The sequence below is a fragment of the Tachypleus tridentatus genome, chromosome 4, assembly GCF_004210375.1.
Source record: "Tachypleus tridentatus isolate NWPU-2018 chromosome 4, ASM421037v1, whole genome shotgun sequence".
Classification (NCBI taxonomy): Eukaryota; Metazoa; Arthropoda; class Merostomata; order Xiphosura; family Limulidae; genus Tachypleus; species Tachypleus tridentatus.
This window is the reverse complement of record NC_134828.1, coordinates 76,453,566-76,480,997: the sequence shown is the minus strand read 5'-3', so window position 1 is coordinate 76,480,997 and position 27,432 is coordinate 76,453,566. Positions and strand designations below refer to the sequence as shown.

Genomic DNA, 27,432 nt, shown 5'->3' with positions numbered 1-27,432 from the left:
AGAAAATTTTGTGAAAATAAAACTTGGAATCACAACATCAGATTTTAAATTTAGTACATTACTATGTGATATTCTCAAGTACTATGATTACACTATAGATAAAAATAATAATTTCAATACATAGAAGAATGGTAAATTGTTATATAGAATTAAAATGAGTTCAAGAACTAATGATAAAACCACAGTATATGGAACAAGCTATCAGAAGACTTGTAATTTTGATACATTTGAGTATCTGTTGCCAGTAAAACAATTACATTAGATGATAGTGGACACCTCTCTGGAGACAGAAGATAATTTATATCAGTGGAAGTGTCTGAAGAAGACAAAGAAATTAGTGTTATATCACAAATACAACAGGGTCATCTCTTCCAGAGTGCATGCATTTCTCATATCACTCTTGATCATTCTGCAAGAAAAACAGTGAGATAATACTTTCAGACATCTATAAAGCTGTATATTGGTAACAACACTATTCTGCAAAATATCATCTGTGGGAGACTTTAGTTACAGAAGGGGGAGAATGGTTCATGAAAGTGTGATCTAAGATGAGAGCATATTAGCCACGTTACTTTTACAGTTGTCTAATCTCAATATACATTATTCTGCATACACGTATTTGTGAAACTTTTCAAACAAAAAAAAATACCAAATGCCTTTACATAGTACACTTCTTTTACTTGTTGTCAATGCTCATTTTATATTTTAGAATACATTTCTAAATCCACAGTTTTTGCAGACCTTAATGCGTACTTCTTGCTCCAATTTTACCTCAAATACCACACCTGTTCTTTAAGCCTGATTCAGGAGATTAGTCATTCTGATGCAGAATGTATTGTTACACTGTGAAGCAAAAATATATTAATCTGATACAAAGAGAGCATTTCTCCATAAAACTGACTTACTAAATCAATTGGATTTGCTAACAGATATGTAACTAACCCTGAATTCATCAAAGTAAAAGTGACTGAGACACCACATATTTCTAACATAAACAGTTTTGTTTAATAAAATAAGTAAAACGGATGTGATTCTACTAAATAATGATGATATTTTTTAATATTGTACAGCTTAGCAATTTGAAATTGTTACTGAATTGATCAAAAATATCTTTGTAAGGCAGAGATGAGGCACAATTTGAAAAAAATACAAAAACAGACTGATTAGATGTTCTATTTAATGTCAAGCTTCATCAGAACTTCACTCACATAATCCAGTTATTCTCATTAACAGAAAAAAATGAAGGTTTCAGTACTTCTATCTAGAAATGCTAGACATTTTCTAAAACCTAACAGTCAACTTATTGAACATATTGGCTACATACTTAAATAATTTTTTTGAAAAGATGTAATAGCCCAAGCACAGTGCTAATGCAGCTCAAGATTAGCCATATCCTGTTCACTTAGAACTTGTAACTGCAGACACCTATGATAAAATATTTGCAAATTGTGCATTGTCACCATATGATGCAGTAACAAAATTAATGCACAAAACTTGCTGTTTTTTTCCTTAAAAGCTGGTTGCATTTACACTGACAGTGATCTGACTACTAATGTTATACCAGTGTTAGTTTAAAGCTATTCCTTGGTTGAACTGAGTGAATTGCTGAAGAAATTTTCTGATGTGTTTAAGGAACTAAATGATCAATCAGATTGGACAACAATTGCATGTCACCATATCATTACATCATATAGAAACAGATGATGAACAATGGATAAAACAACTACTGCGCAGGCTCTTTGGAGCACTAAGATTGTTGCCAGTATACTGAAATTGAGTGTACATTGAATGATGAGATCACTGAGATAATGTACTCTTCTTCAAGTATGTAGTTTTCTACAATATTTACTGTCAGTACAAAGGGATCAGCATCAAGGTTCTGTTTGAAATTTAGATTTGTAAAAGTAGTTATATGCTTTGATGCATTTTTGCTATTACCTTCAGATGAATGTTTGGATCAATTAAAAGAGGACTACCAGTTCAATCGCTTGTCTTGGCTTTGGGTTAACAGGAATTTGAATTGTGTGTGGAAAGTTAATTTAAAATTCCTTTCAGCAGTCAAGAAGGATTATGTAAATTCCTTGCCATGATATTTGGTCTGTGTAATTTACCTGTAACCTTTGAAGAATACTATAAAAGAGATGTGCCATCTATGCTTTTGAAATGCTAATCTTTAGTCACACAATTTTAGGCTGCTGCTGAAAACCTAGAATGGTAATCCAGCACATCAAAGATGTGTGCTTCAAATTGAAGTCAGTAAAATGTGTTCATGTGCATTGAAGTGAAGTTTGTTGGTTAGTAGGCGCAGTAATGATGAGAACACCATCAAGTACTACTATGATCTTCAGTGTGACAGCACTGGACCTTATCTACCCATTTGTGATGAATCGGAAGAAGAGAAGCCAATACTAAGAAGATAAATACATTTTGATACCAAGACACGATTTTAAAATCACTAGGGGTAGAATTACACATATATGAGATGAACATCTAAATGCATTTGCAAACCAATAAAAGTTTCTGAACATCCTAAGTTGTCTATGAAGTCTGAAAGATCCACCCTTTTGAGGCTTGACAGATATTAAACCTAAATTCCTGCCACAAAGTATAATTTTGTTTTTCATTTGCAAAGTTATTTTTTTTAAGTTACCACATGGAGCTTAAAAATGTAGTGGCGTTACATAAAGGTAGTTATGGGTTATTTTACAAAATATGCTAAAGCGTATGCACTGATTGATATATTAGCTCCAACAGTAACTTTGTGATTTGTTTGTTTAAAATTATATACAAAGCTCCACAATAAGCTATCTATGGTATTAAAACCAAGTTTTTAGCATTTTATATCCACAGACTTATCACTGTACAAGTTGTGGGGGTGCAACTTTATTATCATTATACTTACAGGGGTCAGGAGAATCATTCACAATTATACTATATATTCACCCAATTGCAGTCAGGGTCTGGGTGCAAGAATTAATGGTGGGCTACAATATTAAAAATCTCTGTTTAGTTTATTAAAGATAGTTCACTAAAAACTTGATTTTTTTCTATGTGAAAGTCTTATAATGTTTACTGAAAGGCTGCCAAATTTTGAGAAGATATACATTCTATATTAAAGGTTTGTAGCATTGAAATAATAAAAGCTGTAAATGAGTAAATAAAAAAGGTCATGTGGTGGATCAAATTGACTGAGTCTATGTTCAGAGAATTAATGACAAGTGAAGTGTATTAAACAGCTCCCCACATGTTTGGGAATTGGGGCCTCTTTCATTTGAGGCCTGGCTGCCTCAAACCTACTGCAACCCTCCTAAGGGACTCCCTGATTATAATAGATAGAGTACTGAGTAATGACAATTAGAACCTAGAATGTTAGCAACTGGCATGTTGTTATGGATAAATAGGATATACAGAACATCACTAGCATTGCAGAGGATATCTAAAAACTGGCAAAGGCTCGTGTTATGTCCTGTATAACTTATAGTTCTTTTATGACATAACCATCTTTAGATATATCATATAAAAACCAAAGAAATAAGTCTTCATATGGAAATTTTGTCATGCATATCTACTTATATAATGATGGAAATGATGCTCTCATCTTCTGTAATAGCATTGTTTACTAACTGTGATTTTCAATAGAGAGTAAAATGAAAATATTTTTCTTGATTTTATCCTTTTAAAATATTTCTGTTGTGTTAAATTGGTTTCTGTAGCATTGAATGTACATGTATATAAATAGCAGAACAATCTGATGAATGGGAAAATAGCTGACAATTTGTGAAGTTACAAACATTCTCAAATATAGTATAAATGATATTGTATTCCACTTTTAGTTCACACTTCTAGTTTGCTGCTGCAGGAATATGGATGAAAACTATGAAGTTCAAATTTTTTTGTGCTACTTAGTGCAAATTGATACATTGACTGCTGTTTTTCACATTACACAAGAGCTATTAGTTCACAATGAGAACAAAACTCAGTCAGTACACATCAGTGCTAATGTACTTGGTAAAAGGTATGCATGCATGTATTAATTTAGAGTGGTATAGAAGCCAAAATGAACATGAGAAACTTTGAAACTCAGCTACACATTGATAACTAAAAAAACAAACAAACAAACACATCAATCTAGGTTTGATTAATAGTTTTATTGATCACAACTGTATGGTGAACATGAACTCTTGATTTCTCATAAGTTAGGTGGACCAATAATGGCCCTTCTGTGTTTGCTCAACACAGTACCAGGTAATGACCACACTGACTATTTTCTGCTTGCACATCAAAAAGTGAATTACTTGTTTGTCATTGTTATTAACATATAGAATATACTTAAGTTGAATGATCAATGTATAGAATCCAAAACATCAAAATATGTAGAGCTGCCAAGTTGGAGAGAACTACTGATAAGCTACAAAGTAGTTCTGATAAAACCCCTTAATCAGCAAGGAAAGTCAAATCAGTGTATAAAACCAAATGTCTAAAGAGAAATGTCATTATTCTTGCAAACTTTGGCTATGTTACATATGCATCCACCACCACAGTTCCATCAGTAAATCCACCATTGTTTGTTAACTAATTAGGACCCAAAGCAGTGATAAATTGGAATACCATATGCACATTAATTAAATTTTTCCTCAGATTATAATATTACTGTTTATAGTTTTGATTAATTCTGTTAAGTGGTTGAAGACAATAGTATATAACTAAGCTCAACCAAACTTTCACCAATAAAGAGGTGATAAAGTAGACTGGAAAACTGGTTAATATTAATATTGTCTAAAGGTTGGGTTAGAATTTGCAAGTATCCTTTTGAACTTTGGGTTGAGCTTAAACGTGCACTAGTTTTGAACCTTTATGTACCTTATATCATTAGAATTTCCCAATTAAGAGCATACAATGAACACAGGAATAAAATGGGTTGATAAAATATATCAATTAATTATAGTAAGACAGTGTTGTTTAGTATCAGCTTTTGTACAGGCTTGTAGCCTACACAATCACTTAACTGTAAATATTAATAATTTAATTATTTGTTATTTATTAGACAATAATTCTAAATTTGTTTGTATTCATCTTTAGGAAAATCCTGAGAAGGACCTATGTGGTGGCAGAACCAGGGATTCAGTTGTGGAGTTTCTTGTTAGAAAGGTATGTCCAGGCTCTCATTGCACATGACATCATTACCTGAATATTGATCTTGAGATATGCCTTTAAGACCAACTTATCAAAATTTGTTTCATAAATTTAGACCACATACACATAATTTTATACTTTTGCTCAGGTTCTCCCTTCACTCATCAAACACATATTGTTTAAAAGATATATTAATAACACATTGTTTTGTTTTCAGTCATTTACTCAGCCACTTTCAAGATTCTGATAGAGCAGAATCAGTTGGCTAGAAGACAGTACAACTTCAAAATCAGTTTAAGAACTTCAAATATTATATAATTAGTTTCTTTTCTGGCTTGTACTCGCATCTTATGAGATTGTTTCACTTTGATCTACAATTAGGTCAGTTCTTGGCCACTCTTGGCTGGAATGTGTTGCCTAATTGAATTATTCAATCCCTTTAATGCCTAAATATTGTCATTGCAGAAGAATAGCTAATATTGACCATTCAATAATTAGGATCCTGACCTCTTTATATTCAAATACGATAATTTTCTGTTTGATCAAGTTAATATTATATTTGAATATTTCATTAACTTATATTTTTATGAAAATTAGGCTTTTAAATACTGATTAGATTTGAGTATCAGAGTCCATAAAGGAAAAAAGGGTGAAAACAACTGAATTAACTAATGGGATTCAGATTGCTTCAATACTTTTCATGATGTAATACACTGATCAAAATAATAAGTGTAATTCCTTTTGTATCTTAACAACTATAATAAAGCAAAATCACTGCTATAGTTACAAAATAATGCATGTTATTCCTCTCATTTATTATGACAATTAGGTGAGTCATGCAAAATGAAAGTCAAATGACTGAATATTAATTCCTTCTGTGCTTCAAAAATACATTTAAGTGTTTCATTGAAATGGAGAGATACTACAGAAATCATAGATAGCTAATCACATCAGTGTTTTATTAATCAGAAACCACTTATAAGCCAATCACACCTAGACCTGGCAGATCTACAATCTGCAACACTAATGCATGACCTTTATAAATTGATTTTGATTTACCAGCAATTGTAGGATATCTATTACAAGACTGTCAGATATTTACAGCATCAACTAAGTACCACGTCAGTATAAAGATGATTTACCACAGAGCTTACAAGGCCAATCTGTATGTCAAATGTTACTACAGAAAGGCCTAATACAGCTTAATCATATTGATCCCAAAAGCTTATCTGATGTACAAACATCCAAATCAATGTTCGTTTTTTGATATGAGTTATGGTTCACTCCGATAGGCATATAAATATTTAGACAGAAGCTGAAACAATATTAAACCCATCTTCATATAGAAGTATGATATACATTACAGCAATGGGAATGCAGTTTAGATAGTATCAAACACTTTTGGATGTAACAACACTCATATCCTGTGAAATAGTACCATTAATGTTACCCATTATAAGGACTACATCATATAACCCTTTATTCTGAAATATGCTGTGCAATTACACTTGACTGCAGTCTATTGAATGACAATGTCTAACCCTCTCATGCTAAACTGTCTAGCACATTCTTTGAAAAATTGGGAATTGATCAAATTGTAAGGACAACATACATAATGAACTTCAATTTCATTAAGCAAGAGTGGAGCATGTTGCATCCTATAAAGTGAAATGAAGGCACTATAAAGATTTTCTTTTTGTTATTCTCAAAAGTGATCAAGGATACATCAGGAACTTCAACAACACTGGTTTTGAATAAGCAACCTATGTCACGATACCCTTGCTGTTTGTGGTGGCCATTATTTACTTTAAAGTGTCAAGATATGAAACACAAAGTTACATTTATCAAATAGTCATTTGGTGCACAGACTGACTGACTAACTGCGTGGACTTCAGATCACTTAATAGCTCACAAGATTTTGATAAAAATGAAATAAGCAAATGGCATTTTAATAGAAAATTCACATTATCATTGATATGTTATAAATTTCGATTGCCCTCTGTCTTGGACAACATACTTATAATTAGCGTGTGTAAAAGTTTAACTATTTGTTTTGATTATGAATTTCATCTCAAAATGAAAATCTGATACTGTTGCAATGAAACAGTTTCCTCAAATGGCTGTTGTTCAAGGTTTCTCACATTGTGTTCCATGGAATCCTGAGGTTCTGTAGTATAGATCAAAGAGTTTCACAAAAATATTTTGTTTAGTGTAGTCAGGCCAGGTATTGGTATGGCTTAAAAGCTTGTCAGTCTATAAATCATACCATCCTGTATTCTCTGTCATTGGCTATTCATGGGAAGAACCTGTTAATGCCTTTATATATGTTAGTTGCCAGAGATAGTCAAGTGCACCATTTCAAGGAAACAAACTAAATTGGGTGATGCACTTGATATGATACAGCATCACTCCCAATATTAAAGAGTTGGAAGCAAAAGAAGCAACAACACTCTTCCCGTTAAAAAGAAAAATTTTAAACTGCTTTAAGATTTTGTGTTATGAAGTTAAGATGAAAGTTCCTTTTTGAATAAAAACTGTTTAATTATAATTAATATATATATAAAACAAGTGCAATAAATTTAGGTATGTAGTTATGTATTTTACAAAAACATTTTTTTATCAGTTAACTTTTTAACGATGTTTTCTAAGGGTTCTGTCAATTGTTTTAAAGTTCAAAAGTGTTCCATGGCTGAAAAAGTTTGAGACATGCTGCTCTATGTTAATACTTAGTCTGTAGAGAAATTTAATATTTGTCAACAGCAGACTTTCAATAATTTGTTAAAGCTGGTTTTACCAGATTTTAAGAGCACTTGCTTTGATATTCAGGGTTACGTGTATGTACCACATTCAAAATAATTGCATTAAGAAACATCTTGGCTGAATACTGAAGATACAGAAAAAGTCAAAAGACTTAAAAATAATTCCACAACTAATTTTACTTTTGAAAATATTAATTCATGTTTTATTTTTCTATTTCAGAAACTTGCATCTTTCATTTACAAGCATGGTTGTGCTACTTAACTTTTTACAATATTATCAATGAAAATATTGAACTAATAAACAATAAATTTATTTTCCAATAGTGTTTAAATTATTTTTAATTTACAGAATACTGCATGTGACAAGAATACTTTTAACATCCAAAAATAAACTGCTTGAATAAATGTTTAATTCTTGAAGAGAAAGGACTAAAAACAGTTTGCAATACCTACTATTAACTATTACTTTAGACAAATGTTGCTATTTACAGTATATTGTGTACAAGCTTATTCCACTTTTAACAGAAATTTCTTGGAATCCAAGAAAAGTATCCTGCTTTGAAGGCAAGTTTTATTCTGATACTGATCATACACTTCTGGTACAGTATGGTACACAACACCCACATTGGTAATAAACAATTTATTTTTTGTAAATCTCACTACCTAAAACCTAATGAGCCATAAGCACCAATACACTTGTAAAATAAAACTAGAGTATAATGTAATAGTATCTAAATTTTTCAATAAAAGCCACTTTCACAATATTCTGAATATATAAAATATAGATTTGTTATTTTCATCATATAACATGCCACTTGGAAGATACATTTCACCATGTTTTAGTAGAAAATAATGTGCACACACTTTAATTAGTTAAATTGAATAATTATGACTACAAACTATTTTATAAAAAGATGAAAAATGAAAATTGGGATCAAACACAGACACCTAACAAATCCATGGATTTGTACCATTCTTGTATGTTAATTGGGAGTTACTGTTCTACTAATATCACAGCACACATGGAGGGTTGAGCAAGTGCTGTACAGACGTTTCATTTACAACAGTTTTATTTCTGATGTTGTACTGTGAAACAAACAATAATTAAGCTGGCTTTATTTGTCTTCGTAGAAACATTTTCTTCAACAATACAGTAACTGTTCCACCCTGAACATCAATGTCTACTATCCTTTGATGTTTAGTATCACTTTCATAAGTTTAAAATTTATTCATATCCACCAGATTACAGATGTTTCTCAATATGGACAAAGCAATTTTAAAAGTTTACTAAATGTTCTCTATGTTCTGTCATTATTTTAGTATGACAGCTAGTTACATATTCCTTCACTCTGCTCTGTTGTGTCTTGATCAGTGTGAAACATAATTAAATCTAAAGTTTATTAGGTTACTTTATGTTATTCAGTCATATACACCAACAAAAACTAAAAATAAAACACTATTCTATCACCATTAATACTGTTCCTAAATAAGTAATGTGCTGTGTTACCTAACTCTTTGATACCTTTGGCAGTTTATTATTATTAGGAAACTGAATTTTACCAAGAACCTGCATGTTGTTTTGCACATAAATAGGGTTAAAGTTTAAGACAGTTGATTTTTATCAGCTGCAATACAACTACACATGCTGTAGACAGAAATATTTATGTGACCATTTGTACGAGACATATTGCCCTGGTATAAAACAACTTCATTTAGACAGTATTATAAATAAAACTGACAGATATTCTAAACAAAACTAAAATAAGCTAGCATAACATTTTGAAAGGATTTGTTTATGTATGAGACATGCAATAAATTACATTATATTATTCAATGAAAATAAAACTACAGACACACACACAAACTTCAAAAATTACTAATACTTTTCTTCAAAAAATTACATGACTAAAAATTTTTCTCCCTATTGCAACACTTAGATTCTGATAGTTTCCAAAAAGTTAATTTTAAAATTTAACTTTTTCTTGGAAAAAGTAATTATGTTAATTACCTTCACAGACAGAATTAGGATGCTTAATGTATGAAAATAACCACTGGCTTAAAGTGCAAGGGTAATGCTTATTGGGTTCTGATGTTAGATGAAATGTTTATTTGCACTATATGTTTTACACATTGTATATCTATTAGCAGTTTACACAGAATGTGAACTTATTTCTTAAAGGCACAAGTTGTTACTTTTCCTTTAACAGACTTGCAGTGTCATTGTAAGAAATCTGGTAGTTTACCATAAGAAAATATAGCTTCAACCACTTCAGGATAAAGACTACTCCTTGTACTAAAGCTTTACAAAAATCTAGTATCAGATAATTGGTTTACTTTTTGGATTGTTTGCTTTTAGTGTTTGAGAAATCAGTGTAAATATTGTAGAAAGATTTCTGTAGCAAAACACTCTTAAGTAAAAATACATCTATTGATTTTGGATTAGTTTTACTAAGGTTTTAACATAATAGAAATAAATGTATGGTGTCCACTTTATATATGTATGTTAAATAGTTTTCAGCACATTTACCCTTTAAAGAAATCTTCCAGTGTCAGTAATAACTTTGGTATTAAACTGACTTCATGCAAATGCAATAACTAATGGTGTTAATTTGCAACAGATTAATGATGTTTTAAAACTATTTTCCAGTGTTTTTAAAAACTCTTGAGAAAAATATCAGCTTTTTTTAAAATGATGAATTTGTTTGTTCATAAATAATTTTGGTACCAATTTTGAAATGTTTTTGGGAAAAACTAAAGTTTAAAAGGCACATACTATCCACCTGCAAAACTAGACCAATATGTATATAACAATTAAATTTTACTAAATAAATAATGAAATGATCCTTGAAAAATGAATGAAAGATATTCAATGAATGTCTTAAAACAGCTACTTGCTTAAAGCTTTGCACAATCGCTTTAAGCAGTAAGTAGTTTAATATGAATTTCTACACATAACTTAACAAAATAAAATATGACATTATTGAAACTGATGAAAATATGGCAACAAGATTCAGAATTTAGATCTGCACTAGCAGTTCATACATCTCACCAGAAAACCAGCTATAGTGCCTACTCCATCTTCAAGACATCGACCTTCACCTAAAACCTTTTTTAAACAAATGAGATATTTATACTATGATCTTTCTTGAGTAACAACACTGTTTAAATGAGGAATTAATGTACTATTCACATGGCTATTATTTTTACATCTAGTGAAGGTTTTTTTTCTTCAATACAAATAAAGCATTAGCAAATGGGTAAAAAAAACCAAACAAAACACATTTTCACATTTACCTTCATACTGATTATATTTATCACCAATTCCCTTCCTTCAACTTTCGGCATAAGAGAAAGAAGAGTTTGAAAATTATGGACAAATAATTTTTCAACCTTTTTGAAATATTTCATTTGCAAATTTGATTACATCATTTTTACAAGCTGATGGGTCTTCAGAATGGTTCACTTACCTAACTTTCAATTGAGGGTTTCATAGATTTTGATTTGACAAAGAGCAGTCTATTATTTATACAACTTTCTAAATTACAAATGTCTTAACTATCAAAGTGCCACTTTTAATATGAGAATCACCTTTAGAATAAGAAAAATCTTGGATCTCAACAACATTGTTTGCTATATTCCTTGAAAAAAAAGTTAAATTGTGTAAATGATTAAACAAGTTGTTCAATTCTCATTAAAAATTAAGAGCTTATGTATTAAGTATTCAGTATAAGGTACTACACTTTAAAACTGACTATGAAACTGATAAAGATGTTTATAATGTTGAAAATTGCATTTATCTAAATCCCTCATATGCTTTGAATTTTCATTGAAATATAGGTAATACTATTTCTTAACCAAAATTTTATATCAATAAAAAAAAAACTCTTCAAAGCAACATTCTTGATATAATACAGCTACAAGTACAATATATATGAATCAAGAATAAAAGGTCAGGACGCTAGTCTGATTTCCACGTAACAACAGGAAAGGAGGCATGTCTCTTGTCAGTGTTTCCAACCAAGCCATGTACATTGGTGCTGAGCAAGTTCCTTTCCTTGGCATTGGCAATGTCCTGTAATGGCACATAAAATACTATATATAACTATTGGTTGGTTGGTTGGTTGGTTTGGTGTTTTATGGTGCAAAGCAACTAGGCTATTTACACCAAACATCTGGTAAAAAGTTAAAATTATCTTAATTTCCTTTTATGAATTTTAATAAAACAAAACAAAGTCTAATTTTTGAATTAAAAACACAAGTAGCATTAAATTCAATTTTTACACCTAGTTTACAGCAGTAAGAGAAAAACTATGGTAATACAAATTGTAAAGGACTTTCTGTAGCATAATTGTAATAATTATATAACTCACAAGGATGACTAATGGATAAGTTCAAAAATTAGCATTAGTCACCTGAAGTCGGCCTTTCCAGTCCTGGTTGAGTTATTTGACATTATGGCCCTTTTCATAAAGTAATACAAATTTTTAAAAGACTTATAGCAAAATTTTAATTATAACTTGCCAGGATGACTAACAGGTAGTTCAAACAGCAGCATCAGTCATCTGAAGTTAGCCTTTCCAGTCCTGGTTGAATTATTTGATGTTATAGCTATTTCCTAATTCTAAATCGAACTAGATGTATTTTGATTCTTAAAAGGGAATCACCTCAAAAAAGGTCCAATTTTAAATTAAAAACTAAAATAGCATTAAAAAGATTAAAGGCAATTAAAAAACTAATAATATTTCTTAGGTGGACAGTGTTCCCATCACCAATAACAATGTATAATGGTACAGATAAACCTTGGAACAAAACATTTAAAATGGTGCTGTCATTGAGTCATAACAATGACAAAACAGTAAAATGTTGTTTATTGTGACCCAAGTGTTACACAGACAACACATTGGTGTAACAGTCCCAGATAAAAGAAACCGATGAGTTAAATTGTGACCAATGCATAGTCTAGTTAGAACAACTTCCTCTTTCCAATCTTTACAGAAGGAAGACTGCCAGAGTCCAATAGAGGGTTTTATTTGGAAAAGCTTATTTTCTCATTGCTCACTCCAAGGCGACAACCAACTGGTACAGAGCCGAGTCTTGAATAAGGATCATAATCCATGTATAGAACAGGCACAGCAGTGATAGTGTCAGAGCAGACAGATTTAGCTGCAGTGTCGGCAAGTCCATTTCTGCAAATACTAACGTGTGCTGGTATCCAGAAAAACTGGAGAGAAGTAGATGTTAAAGAGAAATGGACCAGTTGGTTTTGATTATCGGCAAGAGCAGTGAGAAATAATGTGAATCGATTCCAGAGCCAGTAGAGGACTATGGGAGTCAGTATAAATAGTGCAATTTAAATACTGCTTAGCTTCTATGTGATCCATGGCAAAAGAAATAGCGTTCAGTTCAGCAGTGAACACAAAAGCTTTAGAGGGGATTCTGTGTGCAACCACCAAACCATAACAAACACTGGCAGAGCCCACACAGTCATCTGATTTTGAACCATCTGTATAAATAGGAATGGAAGGATAGTTCAAAAGATGTTCAGCAAATAACAGAGTATTTCCAATTGGGAGTGTCTGTTTTTCTCAGATGACTTAAAGATAAGCCACATTTAGGGACTGTGGAAGCCATGGTGGGATGGGCTGACCAGTGGATACAGCAATGTTATCCAAGGACAGACCCAATTCATCAAACTGCTCCTAGATATGAAGGCCAAAAGGAGAAATGGTAGATCATCTGTCCTGAAAAAGCATGGACCACTGAGGAAGGAAAACACAATCTCAGGTGAGATGCTTTAGTAAGGAACAAAGTTTCGAAGCATATAGTAAAGACAGTAGCAAATGGTGGAGGTGCAAAGAAGGTTCACGAGACTGTTACCTCAGAACTGGGGAAATGTGGAAAGCCCCAGTGGAGAGGCAAAGTATCTGATGATGAATGGGGTCCAGTATTTTTAAGGCCAAGGTCCTGGAAGAGCCATAGACCAGTGATCCATAGTCTAGTTTTGATTGAATAAGAGCACGATATATCTTTAGCATAGAACATTGATCCACTTTTCGTGTGGTGGAAGAGAGGAGACAAAGAATGTTCAGTACTCTTGTACATTTGACATGTAGCTACTTGATGTGTGGTATAAAGGTCAGCATACAGTCAAGGATAAGCCCCAAGAATTTTGTCTCAGGAACCACAGGTAGCACAATTTCACCAATATGAAGTTCAGGGTCAGGGTGAAAATCCTATTGGCCGCAAAAGTGCATGCAGAGAGTTTTAAAGAGAGAGAAGTTAAAACCATTTGTTGTAGTCCACTTCAGTAAACAATCGAGGGCAGTCTGTAGCTGCTGCTCAATATACTTCATGTTGACAACTGACACGAGATGTGAAAGTTATAGACAGAGCCCATTTGTTGTAAGAGGGAGTTGTTCAGTGATGGCATTAATATTTATACTGAAAAGTATGACACTCAGCGCACAGCTCTGAGGGACTCCAAGTTCCTGTAGGAAAGTGTCAAACCCACACAAACTTGGAATCTCCTGTCCATTTTTTTTAATTGATAAAAATGGTTAAATGACTACGTAACCCATATAAATGGCAGTCTCACACAATGCCATACCACTATATTGTATCATAAGCCTTTTCAATGTCAAAGAATATTGATACAAGATGTGTTTGTTTGAGAAAGGCTTCTCTGATTGATGTTAAGGTGAATCAAGTGGTACCATGGTGGACACTGTCATTGGAACCCACACTGGGTGGTCAAGAGGAGGTTGTTTGATTTTGAGATATATAACTATTAAAAGTATTTTTTGTAAACAATATGTACCAACTACACCAAAAATGTTTCAGAAAAATAAGCAGATATTTTGTCTTAATGTAAAGCCTCTGTACAAAAATTTTGAAAACTATAAATATTATGAAGTGATGAAAGCAGTTTTACTTTAGAAATAATGGTATAATGGAAAATGTAGAAATGGTTGAGATGGTGGAAATTGAGGTTTGTTTTGTTGCATATGGAAATCAGGAATAATATTTTGATTCCAATTTCAAAAACAAATTTTGAAGGGATACAAAAATAATTCTGTTGTAAATTGGGCAGCTGAGTTATATGGAGACACTGAGCAAATGTGGAAGAGTAAGAAAAAATTTCAATATTCTAAACAAATATATTCCTCATAGAACGAAAAGGGTGGTTGCAAGTAGAAAACTAGGTTTGCTCACAAAGGGTATGAGAGATAAAATTAGAGAAAAGTATCAGAACTGTAAGAAAAGTAAAGTGACTGGTATTACAATAGGTCAAGAAAGTTGGTTAAACAGGAAATTAGGATATCCAACAGGATGTATGAAGAAAGGTTAGCTGAAACAAAAAATAACAGTAAGGATTTGTTGAGAACATTTGGGATAAACAAAATGTTAAGGAGATAGGACCCTTGAGTAATGATAAAGGAAGGCTTATATCTTAGGATTCTGAATTAGCTAAGTTATTACATTCTGCTTTTTATTCAGTTTTTACTAATGAAGACTTAAGCAATGTTTCTCAACCTGAGCAACTGATAGATTAAAAACAAAGTTAAACAAGGCCCTTGCCACAATTTTTTTTGCAAGCCCTTGAATGGTAGACAAATACCAACAGATTGGAAATTAGCTAATATCACTCTTATCTTCAAGGAAGGCAACAGAAGTTGTTCTAGTAATTATAGGCCTCTGTAATCCAAAATGAGGGAAATAGTATAACAAAATTTTCTTTTTATGAGCAATAAATTACAGATGAAAAAAGATAAATAAATGAATTGAATCTTTAAGTGATTGTAAAATATGAAAACACAATCAGAGAAATCATGAAATGAAGAAAAATTTATATTTAATCCTGATGAAAGGGTAGAAGAGTTCCTAAAATATAAATTAAGTGCTATTCCTCATGTTCACGCGAGGAATGTTCAACTGGTGCAAACCTTAAGACAATTAGCTTGTGATGTGAAAATGTTCTGTTTGTTATCTCAAAAATGGCATTGATATTAACACTAATAACATACCTTCTGTGCTCACAAAATCACGTAGTTTGCAATCTATCTCACCAATACATAAAAGATTGTAAATATCACAAATTATGAATCAAGTAACAGACAAGTGAAATACTTTTTAATCTGAATATGTTTTCCACCTGCTGGTTAATTTGTAAAATTGTAATTTAAGTTTTACAGTTAGTACTGAAGCTTAAGCAGATAAAACTAAATTGTTTGACCTTTGAAAAATTAATGCTAATGAAATTATGGAAGATATGTTGTTTTTGAGAGTTTGATAGTGCATCATTCTTAATTTTTTTAAAATTTCTATGGTTAGACAAACTGCTTACAATTTTTTAACTTGATAACTTCTAAAGTTTAGACAGATTACAATGATATGTATTTTTTTATGTTAATTTTATTAATTGTTTTCTTCAATATCAGATATCTTAAAAGATGAGGATTTTTATAAACCATCAAAATTGATGAAAATCATTTTTGGGTGGAGTTTTGCCTCTATACCTCCTAGCACAGTACTACTATAAACCTGAAAGGGGACTAAGTGGAACTCTGAACCCCAATTATATGAATGCCATCAATCTTCACTTGGGCTTTTTATTGAAAAGTTAGGATGATTGTTATCCACAATGACAACTGTACTTTAATATTAAAAGCAAGTATACACAGTAACTACACACTACTGTAAGTTAATTCTAACTATTAGAAAAACCAAAAAAACACTTAATTGTAGAGTTTTGTTTTAAAAGTAAAATTCTCCAGAAGGAAATTAAGAATCAGACTGCTTTATTTCTAGGTAAAATTCAGTAACTGTTTTAGTAAATAAAGGAGTTACTTCATTTTTTTTAATTCCAGGAACTTTCTGATACAAGTCACAAATTTATGAAACTCAAATTTTCAAGTTCTCTAAAATTCAAGATTTCCAGGTCTACACAACCCATTGGATATTATAATTTGGGCTACATTCTTCTCATTAAGTGTTAAATACTTTAGCAATTTGTCTGCTTGTTAAAATGATTTAATTTCAGAGATCATAGCAGAAGTGCCTGGATAAGCAGATTAGTCCCTTACTCCAGTACAAGGGTTTCTGTCACAAAGTATACAACCCACATTTGGATTCAAAATACCACAAGTATCTTGGAATGTTCCACCAAGAGACCAGATATTAATCCTATAAAACAGAGATTAAGTTGCACTATACAAATGATATAAACATGTTGAGATTGTTTTATATAAAAACAGCAGTTACTCAAAATCAAATATAGTATTTTCTTGAATTACATTAGTAATATTAAGACTTACCTCTGGGACCACACAGATGTATGAAGCATAGTATTTTATAGAAGCATACAGCAAGTACAGTCCTCTTACCTCCACAAGATGTTTGAGCACAGATGATTACATGTACCATATATTTTGTGCATACTTCATGGACTTCAAGAAATTGTCTATGATTATCACCCAATTTTATACATTGAAAAGTTTGTTAAAAACTATATGTTATTTAACATATGCTTTCATGTATTATGATGGACAGGTACCAAAACACACACAGAAGAAAAAAATACAAAAGTTATGTTACACTATAATGTCTATATCAGTTATTTGATAACATACAAAATTAACACTTACATTACAATAAGGGTAGCATCGTGTGAATATTGTAACAACAGCTCTCGAAGTCTTAAGTGTCGCCGCGTCTATAAAAGATAAGAAAATCTTAAAACAAAGCTAAATTGTTTTATTATAAAAATCACGAAGTTAAAAATAATTATTTCTTAGATCCTCTAAATTGTATCATTCCTGTAAAAATAAACTATTCATAAGACAAAAACTAAAATGTTCACTCAAATTTACATGGAGAATAAATTCCTCACATTTTTGGTTTCCCCACTTTGTCTATTGAAAGACTTTTGTTTATACAGAAGCTCAGCTTTCATCATTAAACCTTTCCTTTAGATAACTTTAGAATACTACTTTAATGGCTATTTTACAATGAAGCAACATTATGAGTGGAAGTTCTGCTTCTACTTGTGTAAGGAAGACATAAATTCAGGGATTTTATTCTCCATGTAAAGACCTGTTGAAGAAAGATAACAAATAAAAATAAGAACTCTCAGTTTTGGCTATTTGACAGTTTTTGACTTTAGGATGATCTGGATAGGTGCACACATACGTTGAAGATAGAATGACTTATGCAAGATAGCTTTTTCATATTTCACTCATGGTGGTATCTAGAGAAGAAAATCCAGATGACTTTTGTATTGCTTTAATTGGTGTTATGTCATCCATAAATAGAAAGTGCTAGCATACTATCCCATAATATAATTGATGGCTTTATACAATAAACATTTAACAATTTTTTCTCTCTTATACATTTGTGTATGTATAAATGTTGAATATGCAGACATTTTTTGCTCATTCTAAACAAAATGAATATTAAAACTTCCAGCAAAATTCACAAAACAAAATGTATTAAAATAATGTTTCAAAAATACAATAAAAACCTTAACTAAACCTAATAATTCCCTAACAAAATAATTTTTTCCAATTCATCCTACCTTCTCTTTAACAGCCAATATTTCAGATTCTGAGATGACCAAAGAATTTCCTTCCACATTTTCAATATTTCTCCACTTGGCTAACATTGCAAAAAATTCTCTATTGCTGCAGATAACCAAATATATACAGTACCATTAGCACAGAATTTTAATAACTCATTCCATGTCACCTTTTGAAAAGTTTTGTAAACTGAAAAGCTGTTTATAAAATAACTAATACAATATTAATACTTAAACTTCAGATATTTTACTTAAAAAACTGAGCTAGTATAACAATTTATAAAAACTGAGATGCTTAATACTATAACAGTTCACATCTTAATTATTATATCCTGAAAATTTCATAATGAATTCAAAAGACTGAAGATTTAATTAGCTAAGATACATTGAGTAAATTATGAAGTAAGAAACAATACAAAATTAACATTGTATAAATGTAAATTTAGGACTCATTTTTCAAATACTTCAAACAACTCCTGTATAAATTACATATATTACAATAAAACAAGTGCTGTATACCAAGGTAACTAATATACCAAAACTATTAGCAGTTATATCATTACATAAAACCAGACACTGTAGTGAAACCACTGTACTGAATTAGGATTCACATTAAGACAAAGGCTAACACAAATAGTGTATAATTACTGTACTGATATAGGGTTTATCATTTAATTCCTAAAGACAGACATTGCAAAACTAATGTGCTGAAATAAAATCTATATGATACAAATAAAGACACACTATGACTATGGTACTGAAAAATGTTTTATGATGACACAGCTGTTAACACAAAACTATATAATGAAAGTTATAATCTTCCTATACTGAAAATATTTCAAACAGGTACACATCTCTCAGATGAAGGGAAGTATCCACGAGCAGATGTGTAACCGGTTTGCAGTGGAGGAAGTGGCACGCCTGCTGACTTATGAGTTTTGTCCAGCCACCACTGCAGATCATCTCTCAGATAAGGAGAAAGATAAATGGTGGCAAAAAAGGATTTGTGCAAAATTCCATCTCAAGCAGTAAGTGATTGAGCTCAGAAGACAATGAATTAAAAGCTTCATGGAAAGTAGATGTAAAGAAGAAGGTAGAGTATGAATGATGGTGGTGTTGAAGACTCCCAAATGCACAGGTAATAGATGGGTCAAAGTTCTAACAAAATGTGAAGGTTGGCAATGGTGGCATTCATTATCATCACCTACCACTTAGTAGAATACCCAAATGAGAGTGAAAAAAAGACTCCATGCTAAACAGGGGGAGTGTGATGAAGCAGTTAAGGTGAGAAATCAATGAATGGCCATAAATCCCCATTTGTTATGGGAAGAACAAAAAAATGGGAAGAAAACCCCCAGAGGGACGGTGAACCAGTTTAATTGCTTGATACAAAGTAAATCCTGAAACACTTTTGAAAGACAGATGTGTTGTTTGGCCTTTTATGGCCAAAATAATTAAGTTGGACAGTGTCACCATTGCCAATGACAACATCCAATGTCAGGGCTAAATCCTTAGAAATAACAATGGCACAACAGTAAAATTTAGACTATTGTGACTTGGGTTTAACGAAGGCCACACATTGGAGGATCAGTCTCAGATAAAAGAAAACTGAGTTTAAAACTGTAACCAATGCATAGCCTAACCAGAATAACTTCCTCCTTAGAGAAACAAGATGATCAAAAACAACAGAAGGTTTGATCTAGAAAAGTTTAAACCTTCTGTTGCTCACTCCAAGTCCATTGCCACCTGCTAAGTTGAATCTTTAGTACAGGATCATAGACAATATATGGAACATGCACAGCTGTGATTGCATCAAAGCAAACAGACTTAGCAGTAGTGTGAGCAAGCTTGTTCTGGTGAATACCAATGTGCTCAGGTATCCAGAAAAACAATGCTAATGGAAGATAGAGAAAAATGAGCCAGCTGTTGTTAAATATCCACAAGAAAAGGGTGAGAACTAACATGAAGTGATTCCAAGATCAGTTGTGAGCTAAGACAGTCAGTGTAAAGAGTATAATTAGTGTACTGCAGAATACAGGTTCTGTATTTACTGTTGAAGGGATCCTGCAAGCAACTACCAAGCCACAGAAAACCACTAGAGTCACCAGATTTCGAACTATCTTTGTAAATTGGAATAGAAGGATGGTCCAAAAGATGTTCGTACAAATAAGATACTTCCAATCAGAAGTATCTGCCTTCTTCAGATGACTCAAGAAAATGTCACTTCTGGAGATAACAAGCTGTGGTGGAATGGGCTGATCACTGAGGACAGCAACATCATCTGGAGATAGTAAAAAGTCATGATAGAATAAGCTGATCATTGGGGACAGCAACATCATTCAATGCCAAACCAAATTCATCCCATTGTACTAAAGAGAAAGAATTGTAAACTGACTATTCTGAAAGAGTGTGGGCCACCAAAGAAAGACAGAACCCCAGGTAGGATGTTATAGCATGGAACAAAGGTGGGTAGCATACTGAAGAGAAAGTTACAGAAGTGAAGAGGAGGTTCATGGGACTGAGTACAAACTCTGGATTAGAGAAGTTCAGAAAGCCTCTGTGCAGAGCCAAGATCATGAACGATAAATATAATCCAACAAGACTGAGGCCTTGGTAGAACCATGAAACAGACTCATAGTCCAGTTTGGATCAAATGAGGAGCATAGTAGATCTTAAGCAAAGAACATTGATCTGTTTCTCAAGGGGTTAAAGAGGGGATACAGTGGATGTTTAATACCCTTGTATATGGAGTTGCTTTATATGGAGAATGAAAGTAAGCTTATGGTCAAAGGTAAGGAGTGAAAAGTGAAAAGAAGTATCCAGAATCAAAAGAACAGGAAAAGATTGGTAGGAATAGGTGGCATATAAAGGTTCCAGAGGCAAATAGGCTTCAAAAGTTGTAAGGGTATATTGCCTTCACAATGACATCACTAGAGGGTCAATACTGTGAAGAACTAGAGCATATATACATGAAGCCTCAGAAAAGATGAAAGACTTAAGACCCTAAGATATATATATATATATATAGGGCAAAATTATCCAAGTCAAACCTAAGTTCTTAACTAGAAGGCCCCAAACAAAGACACCATGTATATAAGGCCAGAGCTGAGGAAGTATGGGCTAAGGTGGAGGACAGATAGTGAAGTGCATTGGCAAAAATCCCTTAGAATATCTGTGGAGATCCTCTGAGAGGTGATGTAAAAAGAAGATACCAGAGAAGGGGATGTGCAAGACTAACAGCAAGTTTGTGATCCACCCTTCAAAGAGATTAAAAAAAACCCAAACAGCCCCTCATAAAAAAAAAAAAATGTATAGTCAGCCTGAAAGTAAGGGTAAAACAGTACTAACTTGATTATTATGAGAGAGAGGAAAAAATAAATGTAGGAAAATAAAAATGTAAAATGGAGGGAAAAGAAGTGAAAAAGAAACAGGTGACAGGAACAAAACAAATCAAGAAAACCAAATTAGGCCAAAAAGAATCCCCAGGTTAGGAACAGGAATGATTAGCAAACTCTAGGGGCAGAAAAAGACAAACAAAAAGACCTCATAATCCAGCTAAAGGCTCAGCAGTTTCAGTAGAAGCTGTGGTGAAATTCTGGGAGCTGTAATATTTGACTTCACCATTACACAACAGATAAATCCATCACTGATCACCTGCACAAGGCCTCCAAAAAATGCTAGCCATTGTTGTAACCCCTGATGCAGTAAAGATGAACTTCAAAATGCATTCCACATAAAGTTTCACAAAAAATGCTGAAATAAAAGCAACATGTATTAAATGATAAATATTTAAAAGAATCTGGTTGAACTCAAATGAAGTTTAAATTGAACAACTTTATGAGGAAAATAAAGTTAAACAACATAAATAGCAATAAATAAAAGCACATCCAAACTCAACTGCTGACAAATGAGAAGTGAAAAAGGTTCAAAAGAGGAGAATAGAGGGAGTCACGTGTCAAGTGAGCATGCTATGCTACTACTGGTTTATGGATGACATGATGATTTATATAAGATATACACGGGAATACACTAATTCTAACGAGGTGGGAGCACAAAGCTTGTGGCATGTGTAAAGAACATTTACATATAGATAACAGCATTACACAATAGCTAATCTTGTGAAAGATACCATATCAAAACCATTGTATACTGAGTTAGGATTTACATGATGAAAATTACTAACATTGTATAGTGAAGTAGATACTGCACTAAATTTAAGATTTATATTATGATACAAATAATAAACAGTGTATAATGAAACTACTGTAATGAATTGGGATTTACATTACAATAAAATTACTAATAATGAAACAACTATAATAACAAATGAGATTTTATGACATTAACATTTATTATTGTATCAAATACAGAACAGAATTAACTTGTGCACTGATTATTGAAAAAATGTATTTTTATGAAATGTTTATTTGGTTTAAATTTTAAAGTATACATAATACAAATTATTATTTCTCCAGATAATATATATAACTATGGTGGAATAAAACCATACCTAGATTCTTGAGGAGGTTTGACAATATCTGGTATTACAGTCACATCAGAATAATCTATCCTAAATTTGTTGAGAAGAGCAGCCATACTATGAAAATAAAAGTATTCGTGATAAAATATCTGTGGAAGTATTTTTGTAGAAGATAAGCTTATTATTGAAAAACAAATAAGTAAATAGATTAATTTAATATTCACAGAAAATTTTTTTTTCTCCAAGGGATAAATTACTTGGATTGATTAAAGTGCCAATGTACTTAAGAATGTCAACTTTTTCCACAGATTTGTATTAATCAGTCACATATATGGTTTATAAACTGAGAGTAATCATATAAAACAAAACAATTAGACATGAAAATCAGAAATGGAAAGCAAATATAACCATAGTGATGAAGTATCAACCAAAGTATAGTTACAAAAATGTAGTATATATATGGTTTTTTATAAATGATCTTCCACTTCTTTTATTTTGGGTATTATAATTATCTGCTCATAAACTTTTTTTTTTTTTTTTTTATTACTTATGAGAACTTGAATCATTTTACCGACATCTAAATTCATTATGTCTTTAAAGTATTTTAAGTGGCATTTCCTGGAATTTCTGTAAACAGTTAAATTTTAATGTATATTCACTTTAAACAGCTCATCTGCCTGTTAATGCAACATTCTAGAAATTTGTCTTTATTATAACTATTATTATTATTATCCTCATAGTACTTTAGTAAATGTAATGGCAAATCTTTTTTTTAATATTCAATTGTAATTATTATTGTTAAAGTATTGTGAATAAGTATTTTATAATGTTTATTGATTATATTATTAGGACTTTTATTTTGGGTATTATAATTATCTGCTCATAAACCTTTTTTTTTTTTTTTTTATTACTTATGAGAACTTGAATCATTTTACCGACATCTAAATTCATTATGTCTTTAAAGTATTTTAAGTGGCATCTCCTGGAATTTCTGTAAAACAGTTAAATTTTAATGTATATTCACTTTAAACAGCTCATCTGCCTGTTAATGCAACATTCTAGAAATTTGTCTTTATTATAACTATTATTATTATTATCCTCATAGTACTTTAGTAAATGTAATGGCAAATCTTTTTTTTAATATTCAATTGTAATTATTATTGTTAAAGTATTGTGAATAAGTATTTTATAATGTTTATTGATTATATTATTAGGACTTGAAACATTCTTACTTTAAGCATAATGCAGGTAATTATTTTTAACTATTTTATAGCTTGTTTACATTTTCCTGCACAATGCCCAGATACAATGATTTGAAAATGCAAGTGTGATTACAGTCAGTTTAAATAATTCAAAGACTTTTTAAAAGTAATTCTAACATATTTCATAATAGGAGTATGTAAAAAAAAAATTGAAATGCCATGGTTAAATGAAAGTGACAGCATTTCTAATGCTGTAAAAAATAATGAAAAATGTTCATAAGATAAAAATTTAAATACGATTGCCAATGACTTAAGATAAAATGTTTAACACCTTACTTTCTCTGTTCTCTATCAAGTTCATCTTTCTTATTTGCTAGAGAGAACACACGCAGCTTGCAATTTCTCCACTGAGTCTTATTACTCAACAAGTAAGGGATTAACATTGTTAAGCCTAGAAAATTAAAATGGTAACACCATTGAAATATATTATTTTGTCCACAAAGAATTCAAAGAAAAACTGCATTTTGTTTTTAAGTGATGGGTTCTAAGAAATTATAGCATAATACAATAGGCTTTAGACCACAATATAAACATTAAACTATTCATTAAAATTAACTTGTGTCAGTAGACTAAATTTAGTAAAATTCTAATATCATAGAAAAAACTAATTAGTATTATTAGACATACTTACAAGAGATTTATTAAACAGGCAATTAAGGTTTCAAATAATAAAATTTCTAAATCTAAGAATAGACTTCCAGCAAAACATGTTTTGTCTTTTCAGTTGTTAGTGTATTGAAAATTTAGAAAAGTATAAATATTTTTTTACATATATAAACACAGGAAAATAATTACTTTGTATTGCTGAAAGTTTAATAAAACAAAAACCAAACACGGAAAACCTCCAGACTAATGTATTATTGAACTAAACATATAACAAAAGATCAAAGTTAAAAAGGGACTTCTCTCTTAACTTAGAGCAGATAGTATAATAAAACAGAATACTAGAGATAAGAAATAACTAGTACCAAATTAATCCTTTCAGAACTAAACCTGCTGATTTCTTTACTTCTCATAAATGGAAACATGTGACCAAGTTATACAAAACTTGTACAAATATTTACTAAATGATATTTAGTTTTGCCTTAAATTTTTTATTAACTCTTTCTGTAGATGTTTATATCTTAAGATTCACAAATGTTATCAAGAAACTTTCTTCAAAAGAAATATTAAAATGGTCCCTCTTATCTTAGAAATTATTTTCTTTATTACATATATGAGAAAGATTCATGTATATATAATCAGTTTCAACTTGACTAGTATTCATTAAGATATTTTTATATTGTAATTTGTCAACTATAAAAAACATGTCAAAAAGTGAAAAGTTTAGCAGAGAGCTATAATCTGACATGTTGCAATGGGCATCAGGTTAAGTAACTATTTCTACCAGGTAATATTTTTGGGAGAGGCCAATTTATATCTAATAAATAGTTTATTTTAAATACATAAGGTATTTTACTTATCAGCTTAACAGTAATATTCAATAAGGACTCGAGTCACTGAAATATTTGTCTTGTCACCTACAGTTCTGTCAAAACCTAATCAGGCTTACCTGATCTGTGTCTTAGAGGGAAAAAATTTCCATACCTTTCACAACAAATACAAGTTAAAACATTTATTGTTGCTGTTGTTTTAACACAAGGCTTGACAAAAGGCTATCTACATTCTGCCTTCTGCAGAGAATCAAGAGTCTTAGCAATGTTAGTCCATAAACTATAGCACTCCTCATAGGGGACAATATTTTTAGAAAAAAATGCAAAAAAAAAAAAATTACAGCTCTGGTTTGTTCCTAAGTATTTTAAATTTCAACATATACAAGTTTCATTGTTCTTCTCGGCAGGAGCTACATCCGATTAATTTCCTAAAAACTCTAAATTTCTTCTCACACCAATGTTTTGAATCTACATAGATGTATTAAAGTTAAAATAATCTAAAATTAATGTGTTTTAAGTAGTTGTTTTATTACATAAAATTATATTTAGAAATACTAATATTATACAACTAATAAATACAAGTTTAAAAAAAGATTGAACCTACAAAAAATAGATGGTTCCAAAATTCTACAAATTAATTTCTTATATGCATCTTTTGGTTTTTATGGTTGCAAATATTAAAAAAAGAAAATTTGTAAAGTTATGATGAAATTAAATGGTGATTAAGCATATGAATTCAGAAAACAACAAATCATTTTTTTACACATTTATTTAAAACATTTGTTCAAATTTGTTATAAGTTATTTTTATGTTTGAAATTAAATAATTTTGTTCAGGGCAGAACTTACACATTTATAAATCATTTCAAAAAAGATACTGCAGATTGGCAAAAAGAGTAGAAAATAAGAAATTATGATATTAAAACATTTAAAACTACAAATTCTTATACTTACCACCATCATCATATAACCACCATACATCAATAGTGCCCTTCTTTTGTTTTCTTTGGAACTGGTTGACATTAGACAAAACATCCTTGGGCATGTCTTTTGAGAGGCCTTTTATTATTTGGTTACTGCTTAAGGTTGTACTTGGAGCAGCCTCTGTTTCACCCTCTGGGTTTATGGAAACAGAGGATTGAAAACCACTTCGAGTACTGGTCGGGGTGTTTGGAGGGGATGAATGTTGAGAAATTGCACCTGGTGAAAGACTTAATTAGAACTGTAGAATACAAATAAATGGATCATGGTTTCTGTTATTTCCTTCCATTTTCATAAAATTAAGACAAATACACAAGAAGCTCTTACTTGTATTTCAATTATACATTTTTCAAAGAGAAAACATTTTTATAAATTGCTTTGAAGGATTCACTTTGTAGGAAACGCCATCAATTTTGCCTTTTACCTGATACATAATGATAAATCACATATATATATATATATATATATACATGAATACTGGTGTTATTTATGCAACTGTTTTGTATTTGTATGCATTTTATTTTTTGTTTTCATAAACAAAGATATTTTACTGAAAGTATGCTATAAAAAAAATGAAGTTACTAAATTTATAATTAAAGTCAAAATTATATTAAACCAGTAAATGTAATAAAAATTAAGCATTTATTGGATTTATGTTCACATGCTGATGTTTAACGTTTTTTTATTTTATTATATACAAAATTATATGACCAGATGTTGTGCATGAACCTTTTTTGTTCATTGATTAATAACATTTTACTGGAATTCTGTGCAAAGTGTCAATTAGTTCAGATAATATTAATACATGCAAT

The 27,432-nt window shown here is 31.0% G+C and overlaps 1 protein-coding gene and 1 long non-coding RNA gene across 5 annotated transcripts in view; one reads left to right on the top strand and one right to left on the bottom strand.

Moving 5' to 3' along the window:
• Positions 1-27,432, top strand: part of LOC143249480 (uncharacterized) — a 29,993-nt gene that overhangs the window by 2,145 nt on the left and 416 nt on the right. Inside the window, exon 2 of the long non-coding RNA XR_013027803.1 lies at positions 5,080-5,148. This is a non-coding gene — a long non-coding RNA (uncharacterized LOC143249480). The remainder of the gene's footprint in view (positions 1-5,079; positions 5,149-27,432) is intronic.
• The window catches only part of LOC143249479 (solute carrier family 12 member 2-like), an 81,458-nt gene continuing 62,098 nt past the window's right edge, over positions 8,073-27,432 (bottom strand). For all 4 annotated transcript variants that reach the window (XM_076499393.1, XM_076499396.1, XM_076499394.1 and 1 more), the window contains exons 19-24: positions 26,594-26,839; positions 24,484-24,598; positions 22,976-23,062; positions 18,466-18,571; positions 17,537-17,604; positions 8,073-11,964 (exon numbers count right to left, since the gene is read on the bottom strand). In XM_076499393.1, coding sequence (XP_076355508.1) covers positions 11,829-11,964; positions 17,537-17,604; positions 18,466-18,571; positions 22,976-23,062; positions 24,484-24,598; positions 26,594-26,839 — 758 coding nt within the window. In that variant the 3' untranslated portion in view covers positions 8,073-11,828. The remainder of the gene's footprint in view (positions 11,965-17,536; positions 17,605-18,465; positions 18,572-22,975; positions 23,063-24,483; positions 24,599-26,593; positions 26,840-27,432) is intronic.